The 20,885-nt window shown below is 42.4% G+C and overlaps 1 protein-coding gene across 50 annotated transcripts in view; it reads right to left on the bottom strand.

Annotated features, from left to right (window-relative positions):
- Positions 1–873: 873 nt before the first annotated feature.
- The window catches only part of shot (dystonin-like protein short stop), a 93,922-nt gene continuing 73,910 nt past the window's right edge, over positions 874–20,885 (bottom strand). For 22 of the 50 annotated variants that reach the window (XM_089262549.1, XM_089262551.1, XM_089262550.1 and 19 more), the window contains 19 exons: positions 19,342–19,488; positions 11,755–19,232; positions 11,607–11,639; positions 10,960–11,185; positions 8,943–10,902; positions 8,707–8,881; positions 8,402–8,461; positions 7,624–7,668; positions 7,092–7,163; positions 6,712–6,886; positions 6,525–6,642; positions 6,238–6,467; positions 6,057–6,174; positions 4,318–4,505; positions 2,739–3,012; positions 2,489–2,675; positions 2,015–2,083; positions 1,747–1,836; positions 874–1,057 (listed from right to left, as the gene is read on the bottom strand). In XM_089262549.1, the coding sequence (XP_089118675.1) occupies positions 916–1,057; positions 1,747–1,836; positions 2,015–2,083; positions 2,489–2,675; positions 2,739–3,012; positions 4,318–4,505; positions 6,057–6,174; positions 6,238–6,467; positions 6,525–6,642; positions 6,712–6,886; positions 7,092–7,163; positions 7,624–7,668; positions 8,402–8,461; positions 8,707–8,881; positions 8,943–10,902; positions 10,960–11,185; positions 11,607–11,639; positions 11,755–19,232; positions 19,342–19,488 (11,787 nt within the window). In that variant the 3' untranslated portion in view covers positions 874–915. Of the gene's footprint in view, positions 1,058–1,651; positions 1,837–2,014; positions 2,084–2,488; positions 2,676–2,738; positions 3,013–3,144; positions 3,324–4,317; positions 4,506–6,056; positions 6,175–6,237; positions 6,468–6,524; positions 6,643–6,711; positions 6,887–7,091; positions 7,164–7,623; positions 7,669–8,401; positions 8,462–8,706; positions 8,882–8,942; positions 10,903–10,959; positions 11,186–11,606; positions 11,640–11,754; positions 19,233–19,341; positions 19,489–20,885 lie in introns of all 50 variants that reach the window. The other 28 variants (XM_018104026.3, XM_089262544.1, XM_018104015.3 and 25 more) reach the window with 19 other exon arrangements.

Consider the following 20,885-nt stretch of genomic DNA (forward strand, 5'->3'; position numbering starts at 1 on the left):
CATTATAAATTGTGTGTGTGTGTTTGTTTGGCTTATTAACTAAATATTATTTAAACTTATAGTAATGACTTTTAGTATTTAATTAAATATTTTTTTCTTTTCTTTTTATGCGGCTTACAAGCTTCACTTTTACAATTAGTTTTAACAGAACAAAATCAAATTTTTACTTCATTTGTTTTCTTTTTTTGGTCAACACACCACTGCCACACCCACAGATAGAACACGTCCACAAACTGGCGATTTTGTGAGCGGGATCGGAGACTGCAGGAACTAATGACAGTGCGCATCGACTTACAATTCGAATGTTTTTCAATTTTATAATTTTTTTGTTTTCATTTTGTTTTTGTTTCTTTATTTATTTTTTCTTTTTTTAAATTTTAGTTTTGAATTGCCTTAAAGCACTTGGAGTGTATTTTGCATTTTATATAAGTATATACAAATCATAAACTTGGAAATCCATATTTAAGTATAACTAGTAAATAGAAGGCATTAAATATTAGTAGTAGCAAAAGGTTCTCATTTTAGTTAGTATGACTTGTCGTGTTTAGTTTTCTCAACTTTTGTGTGAATAGCTTTTTTCATAACGGTTGCTATAAAAACTAAATTTCGCAATCCTAATTTTTTTTTTCTTTTTTTTTTTTTTTTTGTGTGTCTTTTACGCTTTACCAAATTTCGAAATATTCTTGGCGCTGTTCCATACAAATTTAGAGTTTTGTATCGATTGGAAGCGTCTTTTTTAAATGGTTCCTGTTGCTACATTTTCTATATCAATGTAGTCTCTGAGTCTGATGGGTAGAGAGTCAGGGGGCTAATTCACAATCGGGTTGATTAGTTGAAAGAACTTCAGTGCGTGGTTAGTATTTTTATGAAATATTTTCCTTTTTTTTATATTAATTGGCAACTGTTGCTTCCGCCTTAAAGTCGGAACGGTTCGCGTTTCTCTGTAGGCGTGGTGCCGCGAGATGTACGCCGCATCGTCGAGCTGAACGTCGGCTCCGCGGAGCTCTTGCGCGGCGTCTGCATGCCCGAGGGCGTGGAGCTGCCGCTGATGTTGCGTCTGTGAAAAGGGAATCAATTAAATATATGAGAAAAGCTATTCAAAATACATAAAAAAGAAACTTTAACAATTGAACAAGGTAAAGTAACATATATATATGTATATAAATTTTCATATAATAAACTAGCTTCGGTCTGCCGAAGATTGCAGAGCTTGCGGAAGTAGATTCACTTAGTTAAATCTTTTACATTTTATTTTTTATGTAACTTAATTTTGTTTTTCATTTTGTTTTCTTTGCTTTACAGACTAAGCTACAAAAATGAATATAATATGAATATAGTCAAATGAAAATATTTGAAGTAGTAAAGGTAAAGGTATATTTATTATAGTTTAAATCAGAATATCCTTTCTGGAAAAAGTACGTATAATTTGTTATATGTATACATGTGATTCAATTTTGATTCAGACAGTTCGAGAATATAATTCCTTCCGCAAAGTCATTAACATAAACAAACTTAAATCATTAGTCGAGCTTGCAAGTTAGAAAACAAACGAGGCACTTGCTGTGGACATGCACTGGACTAACCATAACAAAAACAATAACAAAACTCGAAACAACAAATATATTTTAGGTATAGAAATTATAATAATTACTTTCTACAATTTGCTGAAATAATTCTACTGTGGATAAATTATACAGAGCTGTCTACCTCTGTATATCATACGTTGGCATATATATGGAACTTTACCCCAAGCTGCTTGGATTGGCAGACGAGCTGGTGGGCGATGATGTTTTGGAATCGTTGAGGGGTATCTTAACCGGTATCCGTGATGGGCGGCTTTAGTATATGAATAGTTAGCATAAGTACAACCATAACCGAGAATTAATATTTTTCACCTACTGCTTAGAGACTAGCTTAGCTTACTGAATCTAACTTAAAGTTTTGAAATTAAAATAATTTAAAATAATGATATGTTAAGTATTGTTTGGTTTTTCACTGTTTTATTGGGCATTACCTAGTAGGTGGTTTGAAGCCGAAGCCTGTTAGTGCTGGGATACTGGATGATCTACTCATGCCTCCATTGCTGGTATTTTTGGATTGTTTCAGGCACAAGTCGGTATATATTTTAGGTATTTTTTTATGTTGCAGTTAGTTGCATTTCAAGCATTCAATTTCGATATGATATTCAAGCCAATGCATTTTGTAAGTTAGCGTTTCAATCATTTTATTTTATTTTTTTTTTTTTTTTGTTTGAATGTTGTTTTTTGTTGTGTGAGTAGCATGTAGATTAATGATTTCGAGTATTATGTTGAATATGTTTCGGTATTATTTAGGTATTTTGTTGGTATTTTTGTTGTGTGAGTCAAAAGTTAATGCAGTAACCGAAAATAATTTTTGAAAAACAAATAAATAAATTAATAAAGTTCACATTTTGATCAAAAAAACCCCCTGCTTTACCCCAAACAATGGTATCAGCTCGAATTCTTACCTTGTGGGCGCTGGACTTGCCGAACCGGAAGCGGTTTTGCGTGTGATGGTGCTGGTGCCATTTAGCCGACTGCCCGGTGTGGATGCCGTGGCGACAGACAGACGAGCCGGCCGCGGTGTGGTGCCGGTGCTGGTGGTGCTCGCTGCGGACACCTTCCGCTGTGGTATGCGCGAGGGTGTGTGATCATCTAAAATATAGGCAAGCAATGGATTAAATTGGTGTGGGATAATGGACAACTCGATGCACCCACCTGTGCTGTCCAGCGAGAGTGTTGACCCATGTCGCGAAGGCGGCTTGGAGCCTTGTCTGCTTAGCGGGCGTGAGTTGGGCTTGGAGCCGGCACGTGAGCCACCTGGCGTGAGGCCCGTGCGCGTGCTCGTGTAGGTGACCTTGCGCGGCGTGTAACGGCCGGAGGGTCCACCATGGCTTCCCTCGTTGTCGCTGAGCGAATCAGGCGTGCTGGCCGAAAGCGAAGAGCGCGATGGCCTGGACATGGGTATTGAGCGAACGGAACGCTCGCGTACCTAAAGGGAAGTAAGGGATTATATATTAATATCACAAGCCTTGGGGAGTTTGGTGATGCCCCCTACTACTGGCCCTGTTGCCACCTGGTGCGGTTTACTTCCGTCTGCTTCCTCAGGTTCTGTTCGACTTACCCAATGTGTGGTTGGATGACAATGAAGCACGTGTGGACTCAGTGGTACCGAGCGGCTGGTATTGCAGCGCACGAATACTGTGCCGCCGGCGCCCATATGTATGGGAAAGGCGCATGGGACTTGGTCTTGTGCACGGATTTTCTCAAATATTGGCATTAACTCGGCCAAGTGCTCATCAGCTACATATATAGAAATAAGTTTTTTTTGGTTGGCATTTTGCTCTATATGCTTATAGCTGACTAAACGGTATATGATCATTTAAGCAAACTGGCCTCAATATAACCTAACTAATGCCTGCACATAACCTCAAAAGAACCCTAACCTAACGGGGAGCGTTAGGCTAGCTAGCATTTAACTCAAAAGTAATGACGCAGCGTAACGTAAAAAACAATTGGAGGATTAACAAATAAAGATATACGTAAAAGATATATACGATATGTATGTAGTATAGCAACAACAATACGTTCAATACAATAAATATATATGTTTGTAGAATTATATAAATTCTCATGCACAAAAATCAAGAGTCGGCGCGACGCAGCGGCAGCAGCGAGCGAGAATGTATTTTTTGTTGGTATTTTTGCTTTTTTATGGTATTTTTTATTTGTCAACAACACACACAATAAACCCAAAACGAAAGCTCAGAACTTACCGTTCGTATAATCAATAATCGAAGCCTAGCACGGGATATACATTAGAGTTGGGGAATAATAGTTCAATTTATTGACCAAGTTCAATTAAGCATTATTAGGGCGTCTAGTTCACGCCCAACAATTCTAAAAAGATCCATCAGTAAACAGATTAGACAGATTACAATGATACAGACACTGTTCACAAAGTTTGATTAAGCAAACTGAATCGTCAACAGATTGTCTTCGAATTGCTGACCAACTCTGTAGATCGTGGCATTCAAAAAAGTCGGACAAAATGAATCATTTCAGTCGATATCTAGGGAGGCAAACTTTATCGTTGAAAGATCACTGAAGAATTTCAGTAATCCTCTATGTGATTCCCTCAATTGAACTTGTTCTGAACCATACAACTCTAATATACGGGATTAATGAAGTAATTGTGAAGGGAATCTTCATTTTTTTGTGTGTTTTTTTTTTTTTTTTTTTTTTTGGTTTTGTTTGTTTAGTTAACCCACATCTGAGATAGGTTTTGTTGATTTACCTTTATGATGGGACCCTGTCCACTCATATATGGCGGCAAGTTGGGGCTACCGGCGCCATTTTGCGAACTGTTGGCAGTTTGGGCAGCATTGGGCGTGGAACGTCTGGACGTAAAGGCGGCCATGCTCTGTGAGACGCCATCGGCCAATATGAATTGCTCGCGAAGCTCAATGTTAGTGCGTCCCTTGGCTGCTCCGTTAAATGCCGCGAGATATACCAAATGGCATATACATATATATATACAAACACGGATATACATATATACACACATATACACCCAGCACGCATTTGATTGTTGTTGTATTTTTGTACATATAACAACAATAACAACGAGATTTTGTTACCGCATGGTATTTGTCACAGTATTTTGTGGTTTTTGTTTGATTAATATTGTTCGTGGTATTTTTTTAGTCGCAGGCGAGTGCATGTTTGGCGTGGTCAGGCGGGCGGTCGGGCAGCGCAAGCGGATTTTTGTGACACACATGTATGTGGTTTATATGTATATTTTTATCGTTATCGATATCGATTTCGATTTAACAAATAAAAATATTATAAAAAAACATTTGAAAAAGAAAAACGGGGGAGAACATAAAAATTTGATTAGTAAAAACGAAAAACGGTATACAAAATTATTAATACAAAAAGTTCAATTCAAAAATTTGAATGATGAAAACAGAAATAAGCGAATGTACGAGGCGTGACAGTTACAGCTAGGTACAGTCAACAGTATGAAGAACTGCAGCTAAGTTACGCAACGAGAAAATACAGCAAAAGTAATATGAAGCATGCACTAACACGTACTAAGCAAGTTTTTATATTGTAGTTCAAAGTTTTGGTTAAGGTTAAATGCTAGACAAGCATAGTGATTCTCAAACCCAGTTTATGAAAGTATACCAAATTAGTGGAATACAAATACTAATGTGTGGTATGGGAGTAGGAGAAACGCAGAGTTAACATTTATAAAAGCAACAAAATTATGAGCATGATGAGGCCTATAATGTGAGCTTAGGTGTAGTTGGGTATAGGATAGTTTTTGGATTTTTGATTTCGCTGGGTTATTGTGTGTATGATAGGCGTCAAAATAGGCGCTGGCTAAATTTCAAAAATTCTTCAAAAATATTGCGCGCTGTTAATTTTTTTTTTTTTTTTTATTATTATTATTATTATTATTATTCAACCAAACAAATTAATGATGTTTTCAAAAATGTTGTTCTTAGGTTACGTTGTTTTTTATTGGTTTCTTTTTTCTTTTGGGTTCATATGCTAGTTATATATATTTAGGCACAAAAGTTTGATATTTATTTGTTGGTTAAATGACCATATCCGTTTGGTATTATTAATATGATATATTGGTATGTTTACAAAAAAAATGTTTAGCTTGTATATAAAAAATAGTATAATTAGTTGTTAAGCACAACTGTACCTAAGTTGATGTATGTGAATTATGAGATATGATCAAAAATGGGTTTTTAAAAGAATGATGCATATATAATCTAAGGTATAGACAAAATGCATGAGCTGAGATGGGAATGGAATATTTATGATTATCTTTTTTTTTTTTTTTTTGTGGTATGGTAGACTACAAAAAGTTACTCTAGAAATATTATGCGATTAATGATTGAAATTTAACATGATTTACTCGACAATTTTCGTGTGTGTACGTGTAGAAATTTTTTATTTTTTTTAAATTGTTTATATTTAGAGCGTGTATGTATAAGATTTCTGAGTAATGCAACTTACCGCGACAAGGATCGTTCTTCTGCAGGAATTCATCCAAAGCAACCCAGCCGCCGCCCACACGCACCATTACAGTGCTGCGGAGGATGCGAACTAGGCGCAATTTCTGGGAATCACCAAACTGTGAAGAACAAATTCAACCGTTAACAATTGATAGCTCGTAATTACGTTAATTTAGACTTACTCTATATTTGCCTTCGCCCACTTGGAACACGCGGAACTTTTGACGGCACGTGCAGAGCATAACCAAACGTTTGACTTCATCGTGAATCTTATCGGAATCTGTGGCGGGTTTACGTTCCTGCCAATCAGGCCGCAGGGCGGCAATGAACTCTTGCCAATCGATAAGGCCCTCGCCATTGCGATCGAACAGATCTGCCACAGCCTTCATTTCCAGGCCAGATGTATCGAATTCTGTTAAGGAAAGTCAATTAGCAAACCAGTTTCAACTAATTTGATTTCATAACTTACTCGTATTGAGTATGCCATCGATAAATACATCGCGTGGTATCATGCCATTATTGTCCTTATCCATTTTACGGAACAAGTCAGTCAAGCGTGATTTCTTGTGGTTCATGTACTTGAGGAACTACGAAAGAGATTACATTTTCAAGTATTATTGATTGATTATTGGTTTGATCTAAATAAGGATACTCACTCGCTTGCGCCAATCATCCCAGCTGAAGTTGCGAGCGCGCTCCACGTCTTTCAGATACATGAGATGCTCATGAAGTAAGCGTTGACGCTCCCATGACAGCATCCAGACATCGCGCCACTTGTTCCACAGGAGTTTGGCACGTGGCGAACGGAATTCAAGTTCTCCACCATTGGAGCTGCTTAAAAAAGGTGTATTGGATTAGCAGAAGTCTAAGAGATATTTATAGGAGCCACAAGGATAGAAAAAGAAAAAAAAGCTCAACTACAAAATGCTTAACATACACAAAATACTTAACAGAGCATTTAGCATGAGCGCACAGTTTGAGCTGCACTGAACATTAAATGGTGAATGAAACATAGATTGGTCGGTTGGTCACTTACCTTGGCGAGAAACGTGGCCCATAGTGCGGCAGGCGATCTCTGTCGGGCGTATCACGCGTGGGCGTAACACGACTGCACAGCCGATTAAATATATATACATATATTTATAAATATATATATATAAATATATATGTATAAATATTGATTTATTGATGATGTGGAGCAAGTATTTAAGCAGCAAGATGCATAGAGTTTGATATGAGGCAACGTTTACGTAGCGTGATGAAAGTAGAATCACGAAAAAGAGACAAAAGAGAGAGACAAAAACAAAAACGATCAAATAACGAAACAATATAGACAAATACAAAACAACAATACAAAGAAAATGTTGATAGTATAGTATATAGATTTGTATACACAAAATAAATAACATGTCGCAGCATTTCCAAAAATAGTGTTGCATTGAGCCGAAAAAACAAACATATTGAGAGTAAACAAAATAAATTTCATTTAGCATTTTGAAAGTGCATGCACAGTTATTTCTTGAAACTATTTAATAATCAGAGTCTAGAAACCCAGACAATTAACTCACCTGCCCTTGCGAGCGTTAAGTCCTTGATCGCGCGAGCCCTTGAAGCTGTGGAAGAGAGTGTCACAAACAAATATTAGACAAGTTACACTATTAGTTGAGTTGCACGAAATCAAAATAAAGCAACAGTTTTAGCAGCAGTGTTGAAAGCCGGGTGCTGTGAACGAGGCAGTGTGTGTGTGCGAGGTGCAGTGAGTAATACGTGGTGTGGTAAGTGGCAAAGGATGCTTACTAACTATTACTACATTAATAGTTATGTCTACATATGTGAACAAATTATTATCCTTTCCTTTCATAAATATTAGAGCTATACATGTATCGATCAGGAAAAGAGCAATATTTGCTTCAAGCTCATGTTAAATATAAATTGCTTGGGATTAATTCTAAGCTCTTGGTATGCGATGATAAATTTATTTGTTAACGCATTGTAGGACTACAATCGTATTAATATGAATTTGTATAATCCTTTGTGACTTCAGTAAAAGTACAATCATCGAGGGTACAATGATCCAAGTTTGAAACTTGTAATTCTTGACGATTGATGATGTATGGTATCGATAGGTAGTATTTTAGCGTTACATAGAGCGTTTATAAGCGAATGATAGTCTGGTATTTGAATTTTAAAGGTTTAATGTTGCAATGGTTAAGGAAAATGCAAACTTTAACCAATTGGCAATGTGAGCGTGTGTGAGAGAGTCTGTGTTGGTAAGCGCATTCGCCACTTGTTGATATTTTGTGTGGCTTTCAATTTATAATGTAGAGTATAAAGTAGCAGTCAAACCTTTGACGTCGCAGCTGACCATCGGGCGACTGTTCACGCAGATCGTGACTGGAGCCACGACTACAGTTGTATATATATATATATATATATTGAGTAGTTGTTGCAAGGTGTAGAGTATTGTTTTTTTTTTTTTTTTGTATTTTGGGTAGACGATAGGCAAGAGTTTGTGTGCAAAACGTTGCAGGGGGAAATATTTGATATTTGTAGCAGTAAAATTGGTGAAAAATTGCAATAAAAATAAAATAATAAATAAAAATAAACTTTTCGTATATACAAAAATTAATGGGTAATTGTATAACACTTACACTGGCGTTTTGCCGCTACGTGAAGGCTTGCGAGCGCCAGGAGGCAGTTGTCGTGGCTTGCAGGCACGATCTACTTCGTTTTGGCGGCGTGCCGTATTTTCCATGAATTCTTTGTGATCCTCAATCAATTTCTCTACAGGCGGTATCTCATCTGGCAGTTGTTCATGTTTCAGATCTTTAGGAAAGAAAAATAGCATAAGGAATTGACTACATAAAAACTAATCTGATTAACTTACTCAATAACGTGCCCTCAAGTCCGCTGAGCCAAGCCAGCAGTTCTTCAATGTTATCATCCAAATCCTTGAGCGATTGCAAATGCTGTTCTAGTTTCGACTCACGGTTGATGGCCCATTGACGCACCTCCTCCCAGCGTTGCTGAATGATCGATAACCAGTTCTTGATAATGGGTATGGCATCGGGATAGGCTTTGCCAATGATCACTTCCGCATACTCAAATGTTTCGGTCTTCTCACGTTCGCGCACGCGCAAATCCCGCATGAACTCCGTATGAATCTCCATCATCTCACGTGAGACCTTCTCATCATCAGGAGCATTCTTGGCATAGCGTAGCTTATGCTCCGCATGGTCTAGCCAATCGAATAGAGCCTGGACACTTGCGTTCAGCTTCTCAGCATCCACCAAAGCAACTTGGAGTCGCTCTCCGCGCTTGCCCACAGCATTTTGAACCTCCTCCCAAATAGATTGCAGTTCGTCGAGCTTTCCACCCACTTCGGGATTATTGCCCGAACGCTCCAGATCTCGACCAGTCCTGAGCACGCCTTGCATTTGACCAGCCCGCTTCTGCAGATCCTGTTCAATGTGTTTGTGATGCTCACACAAGCCTTGCACCGTCTCCAAATCACCATGCACTGGTCCATTCTCATTGACGCGACTCTTGGCTTTCTTAAGCCAATCGAGCAGCTCTCCCAGAGCATCGCTGAACTGTCCAGAAAGCAACAATGCCTCCTCCAGTTTCCGTTGACGTTCAATGCTCTTTGTCCAGACACGTGTCCATTGCTCCTTGAGTTCCAGCAACATTTTATCAAGCACTGGGCGATCGCCCTTCGGTGCACGTTCCATGAGGTTCTTGCCGGTACGCATTGTTCCATCGTATACAGACTGCTTGGCGCCCAGCTGGCGATGGGTCTCCTTTAGCTTACCAATGTATTTCTTAATCTTCTGTGGCTCTTTCGAAGCGGTAGCTTCTTCGATAATTTGATCCAGAACTTGCTCAGTTTCCTGCAGATACTGCATCATGCCATTCCAGGCATCATTGAACTCACGCGCCTCTTTGTAACCGTGATCCAGAGCGCGTGTACGCTCTGCAGCCTTGCTGACCACGCGTTCCCAACGATGCTGAACTGAGACCAGCAGATTCTTAATAAGAATCACATCTTGCTTCTGACTGAAGTATTTGAGATGAGTGCCCTTCTTGTCCAGCAGCAGCATGGCCTCCCGATGTGTGCTCACATCCTTTTGGAGTACCTTATGTTCTTCCATCTGGGCCTGAATGGTTTCCAACACGCGCGAGACTGGCTCAGCATTGGTCAACTGCTTCTCAGCCTGGGTTAGCCATTCAACAAAAGCTTGAAGTGTCTCATGGAATTCGGTAGCCTCCTTAAGTGCAATTTCCAACTTAATCTTCTTGTCGGATGCTCGCGAAACAACTGCATCCCAGCGCTGTTTCAGTGTGCGCAGTGTATGCTGTAGATTGCTAGAAGAAACCTTCATCTGGTTCTGGCGCTTAATGTATTCTTGACCCTGAGCTTGTATTGTTTCTACTTTAGGTCTGTTCTCCTCCAGCTCATTATAGACCTCCATGAAGCGTTCCAGCTGCTCGGTGGCAGTCTCTGGCAAGCCACCTACAGGTTTACTCGCACCAATAACGGCATCTACATCACCTAGCCAGCCCAAAATGTCCTGAACCTCAGCAATGTAGCCTTGAGCCTCGCGCAGAGACTCCTCTAGCTCGTGCTGGCGATCGCTAGCCTTTTGCAGCAGTTGCTTCCATTCGTTGTTCAGCTTACGCAGTTTCTCCTGCGTAGTGGAGGCTTCCACAGAACCTTTTTCAGTTTCAATCAGTTGTCTTCCGGCATCATTGAGAGTATCCACTGAGTTCTGATGCGCTTGTATGTCGTTTGCCAACACCTTAAGCTTGGCCAGCTCAACCTCGAGCAGTTGCGGATCACCGGGTATCTTTATGAAAGACTGATTAGATTATGCGTACTAGAAGCTAAAATGTGGCTGTCTTACCGGTTTCAATTGATCCAATGTGTTGTCTGTCTTGTTAATCCAAACCAACAGCTCATTGAGAGCATGTTGGAATTGACCCAAGTGGAGCAGAGCATGCTCCAACTGCTTTTGGCGATCGACCATTCCACGCAGCAAAGCTTCCCACCGGCGATTGACCACAGTCAGCGGTTCCCTTATTGATGCCGCCTGCTCTGGCGAAGTGCGTTCCGTCAGTTCCACAGCTTGTCTGTAAACGGTTAGCAGAGAATTAGCATTGGATATTTAAAGATGATGATTTAAATGCAGACAGAACAACAATAATAACAATAATAACTTGCGTCTTGTCAGGTGCACATGCATTGGTAATGGAACCGTTGGTTTTGGTGGCTTGCTGGCATAAATCATAAAAACACATGCATAAAGCAAATGTGAAATAACAAATCTCAGATCTTTGATAACAAATCAGTGAATATAGATTTGCAATCACAACTCAGATATCGCCAATCAAAGATCGAAAATCTGGATCCAAGATCATAAACATTGCAATACAAGAAATATTCTTGATTATAGATCACAGATCGTTAATCACTGACTGGCGATTGCAGATAAGGCGATGCACAGGCACTTAAATTTACACAGTAACAGCGAACGAGTTATAAAGAACGTACGAAATTTTGAAATTATCTTGCCTTTCGAGACCTCTGCCAATTGCACGATTGTAGGTAGACCACACAAATACGTCGTTGATTTATCATTATTACAGATTACAAGATATGAGAATTTTCCTAAAATTATTTTAAGAAATTCAAAACTTACCTGTTTAATGCTTCTACTTCGACCATATGCGGATCGACTTCGTCCTTGAACGCCTTGAGTTGTTCAATCTGTCGCTTCACAGCATCAATATCGGATCCTACAGCACCCAAATGAGAAAACTTATCCTCGGCCTTGGTGAGGAACTTCAGTAAATTCTGCAGTGTCTCATGGAATTCCATAGCCTTCTCCATAGCATCGATGAGGTTTTCTTCGCGTTTAGCATACAGGGCTGTGATATTATCCCAGGCGTTATCTAAGTCTTCAATGTGCTTCTTCACCTCTGGCTTATCGGGTTCGCCGCACATGTTCATTAAGTTGCTGCCATGTCGGCGCACTTGCTCCACCTCTGGCTTAGTCTGATCGATTTCGTGGCGTATTTCCTGCAGTGCCACCTGTTGCTTCTTGATGTCTTGCGGCTGGGCCGCTGGTGGCTCCTGGCATGAGAGCGTCTCCTCTAGATCCTTAAGAGTTTTCATCACACTGTTCAATTGCTTCCAGAAAGGCTCCGCAACACTCAGTATGTCATCCAGGGAGCTGCCACGTTTCTTAGTGGCCTTCTGCACATCATTCCACAGATTATTTAGCTTCTCCAGTTTGGCTTTGATGTCGCGCACAGCCGGATCAGCCTTGTTGCCAGCCTTGGCAATGACATCGTTGGCAGCTCGTTGTACAGCGCTAAATGCATCCTGACGCTTATCCAAATCATCCATTAGTGCATCATTGTCTTCAATTTGCTCACGAATCTTCTGTGGCAGTGCTGAGAGTGGGTCCAATTGATTCACCTGATCCACCGTGTTGGCAAGAGCACGTAACATGCCTTCAAGCTTATCGGAGAACTGGCTGGACTCCTGCAGGGCACTTTCCAGTGCCTGTTGACGCTCGCGTAGTTCCAGACGCAACGCCGCATAGCGGGCATTGTCTGAGTCGAGGATCTCATTGATCTTGGCGCTATCTTCTTCGGCGACCAACGCACCCAGAGCTTCGCCAGTTTTGTTCAGCTTATCGAGCAGTGGTTTATGCTCGGCTATGGAGTGTAACAGACGTTCGTTCTTGTCTTGCTGCAATGTGATCTGGTCGGGACGCAGAGCTGGCATGCTCAGGCGTGAGATTTGCTGCTCCATATCATCCAGCCAAGTGGTGAGACCCGAATGAGAATCAGCAAAGTGCTCTGAAAGTGGCAAAGCTTGTTCTAAGATGCCCAGACGTTCGCTGCACAGCTGTGCAACTGTGTCTACAATCTCCTTCAGATCATCAAGCTTCTCACGAAGTGTTGCCGTATTCTCGCTTTGCGGAGATTCTCGTAGAACCTTCTTGGACGCGGCGGTCACATCACGCACACGCCCTTTCTGACTGGATATGTCATCATTGATGGATCGATGCTCTTGTAGTTGAGCGCGCACCAACTTGGGTTCCATAGCTGGCAGATCGGCCTCGCGCAATGTGGTGTCCATGTCACGGAACCACTCCAACAGCTCATCAATATCGCCGGTTACCTCCTTGGCTCGCTGATTGCTTAGATGTAGGCGCTCTGCCTTACGTTGGATCTGCTCTACGATGGCATCGAAGCGACGATTATCACGTGTAACAATGCTCTCTATGGTTGCGGCACCTTCTCCCGGCGACAATTGGCATAGCTGTGGTCCAACCAAATTAATGGTGTCCAGCATGGGCCGCATATCGGACAGCTCAGTCTCTAGACGCAACACATCAGCTTGACGTGGCTCACTAGGTGCTAAAGCTGTCTCGGCGCTCTGCATCCAATCGACCAAACGATTGTGGGCGTCATGGAACTGCTGCACCAATGGCAAAGCATTTTGAGCGTTCTTGAGAAGATCACCACCACGATTCGTTAAATCACCATAGCGACGTTGCAGAGAGTCCAACTTATCCTTCAGTTGTATGGCTTCATCGTTGGAAATGTGCTTCATAAGCTCTGCGCCGGATTCAACAGTGGACTCCACATTATTTGCGTGCCCAGCAATGTTCTCGTTTAATTCTATCAGATGGTCCATTTGCTCCAACAGCTTCTCGGCATACACAGGCACAGACTTGAAACGCTTTAGCTCATTCTCCATGCTTTCCATCCAGGCAACCAAGTCCTGATAGCTCAAAACCAGATGGCGCAATCCTTGACGGGATTCGGCAAGCAATGCGCCAATATTTTCACTAGCATCTACCAAACCTGTATAGCGTTCGGTCACACCGCGTACCTTCTCTCCCAGATTAACGGCCTCCTCATCGCTGACCAAATGCATCAGCTGGGCAGCCACATCTGCGAGATCCGTAAAGTCAGGCTTCTTGCTCAAAATCTCGTCGTGTAGACGATCATGTTCCCGAATGCGTTGCTGAATCTTTTCCTCATCCGTTGGTATCAGTTCCATGGCCTTAACGGCGCGCTCGGTATTATCCAGCCACAATTCCAGTGGGCTAATCTTGTCATGGAACCGCTTCGCCACCTCCATGGCCTCTTCCAGATCCTGCTCACGCTGTTCGGCACCATCAGTCAACGCATCGAATCGCTTCATCAGATCATTAAGCTGCTTCTCAATAGAAGCGCGCTCAGCGGGTTCGCAATGATTAGCCACCTCTTTGCCGAGATTCGCCAATGAACCCATGGAGTTCTGACGATCAAGCAACATTTTCTTGAGGAACTTTTGCTCCTGTAACTGCGCCTTGACCACTTTGTAATCGCAACTTGGTGGCTTCTGGTTAGCAACCATTTCTTCGGTATCACTCAACCATTTAGAGAGACCTGCTAGCGCCTCCTTGAACTTGCCAGATTGTAAGAGAGCCACATCCAAGCGACGATCACGTTCGTTCATACGCTCCTTCAAGTCGTTCCACCGATCATTCAGCTTCTCCAAATCCTTCTCAACGGTAGTCGTAGAAACTCCACTGCCTGCGGAACGTACCAGATCACGTCCTGCCATGTTTACTTTGTCTACATTCTGAGCCAGGGGTTCTACCTTGCGCTCTCGGAAGTTGCGGAAGTCCTCTTGCTGGCGCCTGATCTGATCTAGCTCTGAACCCACGGGCTTCATGCGTTTGAATTCCTCGCCCACATCCTGGATATCATCCAGCGCTTGTGACTGCATATCATAGAAATCTTGCAATGCTTTAAGTGTTCCCTGTAGATTATCTTCATGATCACGCACACGATTATCAAGACGACCGAGAGTCTTGCGCAAGGTAGAGATTTGCTCGCGAGTCTGAGTCGTATCCGCAGAAAATCCTGCGTCAACAAGAACATCAGCGGCACGCTCGGCATCCTCCAAACGACCAACTAGACGATCAAGTTTATTTTGAAGCTTGCCCACATCATCAATTTGCTGTTGCACAATCTTAATTTCACGTGCAGGTGGCGAAAGCTTCTCAACTTCAGCTTCCAGATCATTTAGGTCTATACCCAAGCTCTTCATCTGCTCGTTGAACTGGGATACAGCTGTTGCTGCCGATTGCAGCTCACCGCAGCGATCATCTAAACGGCCTTGCAATTCGGATATGCGATCAGCCAATCCATCAACTTCACTGGTCAAATGGTCAGCATCACCGCCGGCGGCGCGTGCCTCGGCACTAATGTCCTTTGCCATCGCCTTGAGTGATTGCAGTGGTTTACTTAGATTAGTCAACTCTTCACGAATAGCCTTGACGCGTTCGAGCAGCTTGGGGTCTTTCGCAGCTCCGCCCAGGGCATCATGGGCGGCCAGTCGATCCTCGCAACGACCCAGTGAATGATCCAGATTGCGGAGCTCATCATTGAAGTCACCCAAACGCCGCGAGCAGTTCTCAATCTCATGAGCGCGTGCAATCAAATCATTGTTCAAACGCTCCCAACGATCTCGTATGTCTTGTAACTCAGCTTTGATTGGTTCCTTGTCAATGTCACAACTACTGAGGAATGTTTCACCCAGACCTTTAGTGTTTTCAAACTCTCCCGAATGTTTCCAAACCTCGCTACGGAACGTTTGCAGATCACGCAGACGAGTTTCCAACTTTGATTTGGATAGCACGCCGGGTGTTAGATCCGCCAATTTATCCTCTGCGGTTCGCAGCCAGGCAAGGAAGGTCTCTGAGGTCTGGGAGTATTTCTTACAATGCTCCATGCAGGTTTGCAGTCGCGTATGACGATCGACTGCCTCACGACGCAGTTTCTCCCATTGCTGTTGTATGCGATCCAAATCACGCTTGACGCTACGATCCTGTTGTCGGTCGGACAGATCCTTGCCCTTGTTGATCAGCATTATGACCTCGTGCTCACGCGCCATAACTTCACGGTAGATGGGCTCGTGTGTGTCTATCTGGTGTTGCAGTGTTGGCTTATGGGCAGATACCAGCAGACGATCGGTCAAATTGGACAACTCGCCGGATAGCCAGCCGAGCGTCTTTGAACAGTTCTCAGCAAAGTGCCGACCATCACGCAGAGAAGCCTCTGTTTCAGCCTTCTTCGTATCCAATTTCTTTTGCAACGCCAGATATTGTTTCTCCAGTGCTGCCACGCGTGAGTTGACATCAGCGCGTGAAGCTGGGTCGCCGAGAATGTTGCACAGTGTAGCCGCGGATTGCTCTACGTCAGCTAAGAGTGGACGCTGACCCTCGAGTTGTCGTTCGAGATTCTCGATCTTGCGCAGATTCTCTTGGTGATCGCCTTCAGTTGGCAGAGCATCCAGATTATCGCTAATGCCTTGCAAAGCTTCACGCAGTCGATTGACAGCCGCGTCAAACTCCTTTGAGCTATCGGCAGCACCGCCCAGACTATTAGCGCGGTCATCCAGCTTACCCATGAGATCATCCCATTTGGTAATCACATCTTTGAGCTTAATCTCGACTGCTTGTGCATCGGGTGTGCCGGCTAAATGATCGACAACATCGTGTCCAAGTTCCTGCAAGTGTTTCAGCTGTGGCTGTTGTGTGCGGAACTCTTCGCGCAATACCTGCACCTGTTGCACCTGGCTCTGAACCATGCGCGGATCCGAGGAAATCGGTCCCAGCACAGTGAGCATGCGCTCTTTGCTATCTAACCAGCTCTTGAGATTGCCATGGGTGTCCAGGAAGTCACGCAGCTTCTCAGAGAAAGCAATGCGTTTCTTGCAGATATCATTGAGATTCTTCCACTTCTCTTGTATATTGTCGTTCTCTACACGCAATTGCTCGGCGCCGGGCACATCCGACTTACGTCGCAGAATGTCTTTAATTTGTGCCTTTGTAGTGTCAAGCAAGCTCTGCTTTTCGTACATATCTTCAAGGATCTTGCGCGCTTGCTTAATGCAGCGATCGGCTTCGTCTTTATTGGACACCGATTCCTTAGGTACCTGGCGTTGAATACGTTCCAAGAACTGAGCCAGTCCTTTGAGATTTTCATACTGCTTGCGCAACTCTTCACTAAGATTATCAAGCTCATGCTGACGATCATTTAGACGAACTCCAATCAAACCATAGCGATTGTTAATCTCGCTCAGCTGTTGCTGCACCGGAGACAGCTCAGAGAGCTGGAAGCCATCCTGAGAGGATCTGCGGCTACCGAATCCACTGGAACCAGTCGATAGTGGCGACAGTATGCCTCCCTTGGTCGGGCTGGGGCTTCTGGCGTCTCCGGACATGCGACGCAGCGGACTTGTCCTCTTTATAGGACTGTACGTTGAGCGTTTGCGTGAGGGACTCTCGGGCCGAACAAGTGCATCATATTGCGAGCCAATATCGTTAATCTTGTCAATAGTAGGCGCATAGTCACGATAGTCCTTGCAGATAGGTTTCAATTCATCATTCTGTTGGCGTATCTTATCCAGATCTATGGCTACAGGCGCAAGCGCATTAACGCGTCCTTCTGTGGTGGTCAGCCAAGATAAGACCTCGTCCTTAAGACTCTCGTAGGCTTGACGACGTTCAGCTTTCTGCTTGGATAGCTTGGCGCGCTCATCTATGCTGATGTTTATGTTGCGCCACTGAGATTCCAAAGCCTTGATACGATCACGCAAAACGCCCGTATCGGTCACATCGCGCAGTCCTATCAGCTCCTTGCCATTACGCACACAATCCTCAAACTGTGGCGCCAGTTGGTCTTTTTCGCGAGACAAGTCGAGCATGCGACGCGCTACCTCCTCCGTGGCGAGCAAACTGGTCTCGCGGCTATCAAGGGCCTCCTGCAGGCTTCCCATGCGCTGTTCCACGGTGCTAATATCATCCAGGTACTTGGAGAGACGACTATATACATCATCCAGGAATTCCCCACGCTTGTTAGCCTTCTCATACAGTTTTTCAAACTTGCCTGTTACATCATTCAAATTTGACTCCACCTTCTTGGCTATACGTGCATTGGATGCACTGGCTAGCAGATGCTTGGCAGAGATTTGAACGCTATCGATGCTAGCTTGATGCGATTGCAAATCAGCTAAAAGTACTTTGTGTTCGCGTATTTGTTCTTGTAGACGTTCCTTGATAAGCGAAGCGGGACGCAAGTTTAATTTGAACTTATCCTCAGCTTGATTTACCCAGCCCACCAGGCTGTCGAGCGCATCTTGCACGCCTTGCGATTGCACCAGAGTCTTGTCCAAGGTCTTGCAGTGGTTTCCAAGCGTATCTATAAGCTGTTGATAGTTGTTCTTCAAATCAGAAATAGGCAGCTCCAGTTGATTGATTTCCATGGGACTGAGCTGACCACCCAAACTGCGTAGAAGATTATCTAAAGCTTGCTGAGCATTGTCCACCAGACGACCACTAGACAAAAGCTCATTGTGCAATGCCTTGGCTTCATTCATCTGATCTTGCACGCCCTTGGCATCTCCAGCGACAGGTTCAGATATAACACGCGAAACACGTGGTTGAACGCTACGCAGCCATTCATTGGCTTTATCCAAGGCATCCTGGTACTCACGCTGCCGACCACCCAAGCCCGAGACACGATCTTGCAACGCATTAACCCGGTTCAATAGATCCTTGTACTGGGCTGACACCAGCGAAACTTCCTGGCGTATGGGACTCTCGGCACTAGACAATGGCTCCACGTGAGGCAGCCTCTCTGGCAGTGAGGTGCGGAAGTCGTTTAGTACAGCTAAGAACTCCTTGCTCTCATCCACAAACTTCTGCGCGGCCATTGTAATAAAACGAAGGTCCGCCTGGTGGCCAATCACGTCGCTGACAAACTCACGAATGGTGTCTGCTTGCGAAGCGAGCCGCGTGAGGTCTGATAGCGAGCGTTCCTTATCCTCGAGTGTGCGACGTGCCAGCTGCAGCCAATCAGAGAAGATATCTAACTCGCTGCGCAGCTTCGTCAGCTCATCACGTCCAGCCTCAAGGCGACGCAGTAGACGAAGTGTTCGATCATTGACACGATCTACGCGTGATCGCAATTCACGACCAGAGTTCTCCAGTGTGGTAACCTCTGGTGCAGAGAGCACATCACCACCAGTGAGAACAATTTGACGTATTTGTTCCAGGCAGGTGGCTACTGGACGCTGCTGCGATTCGATTTCATCCTTGATTTGCTATGAAAATGAAAAGTTTTATCAAATGGTTAAGATTTTGATGAACATTTTTTTAAGCAACTAAAATATTGTATTAGTATTAGTCTGTTAAGTCTATAGACTATATTACCTTGAGCGCATTGATTTGATTCCGCAGCTCATCGATTTTCTCTCGCGGTCCACCAACGCTTGATAGTTTCTGTTCGACTGAGGTGACCCATTTAAGCAGATCGTTGACATTCTCCTCACACATGTTGAACTTCTCGAATACTGCTTGCTATATACGCAAATTTCATGTTTGATAATGATGGTAAAAAAGGTTTTAGTTAGTTAAGTTTTAAACGAAAAATATAACTTAATCAGGTACAGGTTCATACTTAAATATTTCATATTTGGGGGTCAAATATATATGTTGATAGGCATAACATATGTAACACAAAATATATATAGAGAACACACAAACATACAATTGCTGAAATATAAAAACTTAAGCGGCAGTAAAAGCAAGAGTCTTTTTTTTTTTTAAAGCATTTTATAGGCCAGGCGAGAGCTATGATAAGTTAGGCTTGCAAGCATTTTATAGTACAATAAACATAACATAGATAAATAATAGTTAAAGGACGCACACAATAACACCAATATTTACTACTAGGCACTACTAAATAATTAACGAGCACTACTTTTAAACAGGGAAAACTACAAGTTTTATACTTTTTAGTATGGGAAACTAACTACGTTTTAATGGGGTTTGTTTTGTTGTTGTTGAGTAATTATTGTTTAGGATCAGTGTTAAAATTTGGATTCATATTTTTATTTTGTTTTGTTTTTGTTTTTTAATGTCGGTTGAGCAAACTCAAAAAATTAAAACTGTAAACGAAATAATATAAGAATAATTGTATGTATAAAATGCTGAAAATAGGTAGAAAATCGATATTTAAAATATATGCATATATAAAAAATAAATACAAAAAATACTAGCTAATTTGAGTAAGGCTAAAGGCAAGTTATGATTAGCAAACGAACTACATGTGCCAGGTCTTATAGCGTCTGTAGTCGAACCAAACTGTAACGTAAACTAACTTTTGAAGGGCAAAATTACTCTTAATTTATACATATAAATAAATATATATATATATATATATATATATATATTGAACCTTAGTTAAAAAAAAAACTAAAGAAAGTATTAAAAGTGTTTACAAAAATGTTAGGATACGATAATGGAAGATTAATTAAGAATAGATGGAAATAGCATATATGAATTCCAATAGGACTGATTGGATAGGTTTACCATATAAATTTACGAATACTCTATAGCGTTACAGTTTGGCATGGTTAGGGATGAGCCTCAACAAAATTCTGCCTAGTTGGGACTTACGAAAACTAAGAATACAAAATATAGTTGTTTTTGTAAATGTATATGTGAATGTATATGTTTTGTGTTATCGATAGATATGTATGTATAGATATATGACAGAAAAAGATTAAAAATAAATTATTGCCGACGTCATTCGTGCTGAGTAGTTATGGAGAGTAATGGAGACGCGCGTTGCGTTGCGTTGCCAGATCAAGCAATTTGATGATTGATTTTAATATTGTCTGATATGATAAAAACCGATCTGTGGTGTGATTATGTCGTATGTAGCACTTGCTGATATACATATTTCTTGCTGC

Source organism: Drosophila navojoa, chromosome 5 (genome assembly GCF_054131105.1).
Source record: "Drosophila navojoa isolate 15081-1374.11 chromosome 5, UAZ_NAV_1.0, whole genome shotgun sequence".
NCBI classification, from domain to species: Eukaryota; Metazoa; Arthropoda; class Insecta; order Diptera; family Drosophilidae; genus Drosophila; species Drosophila navojoa.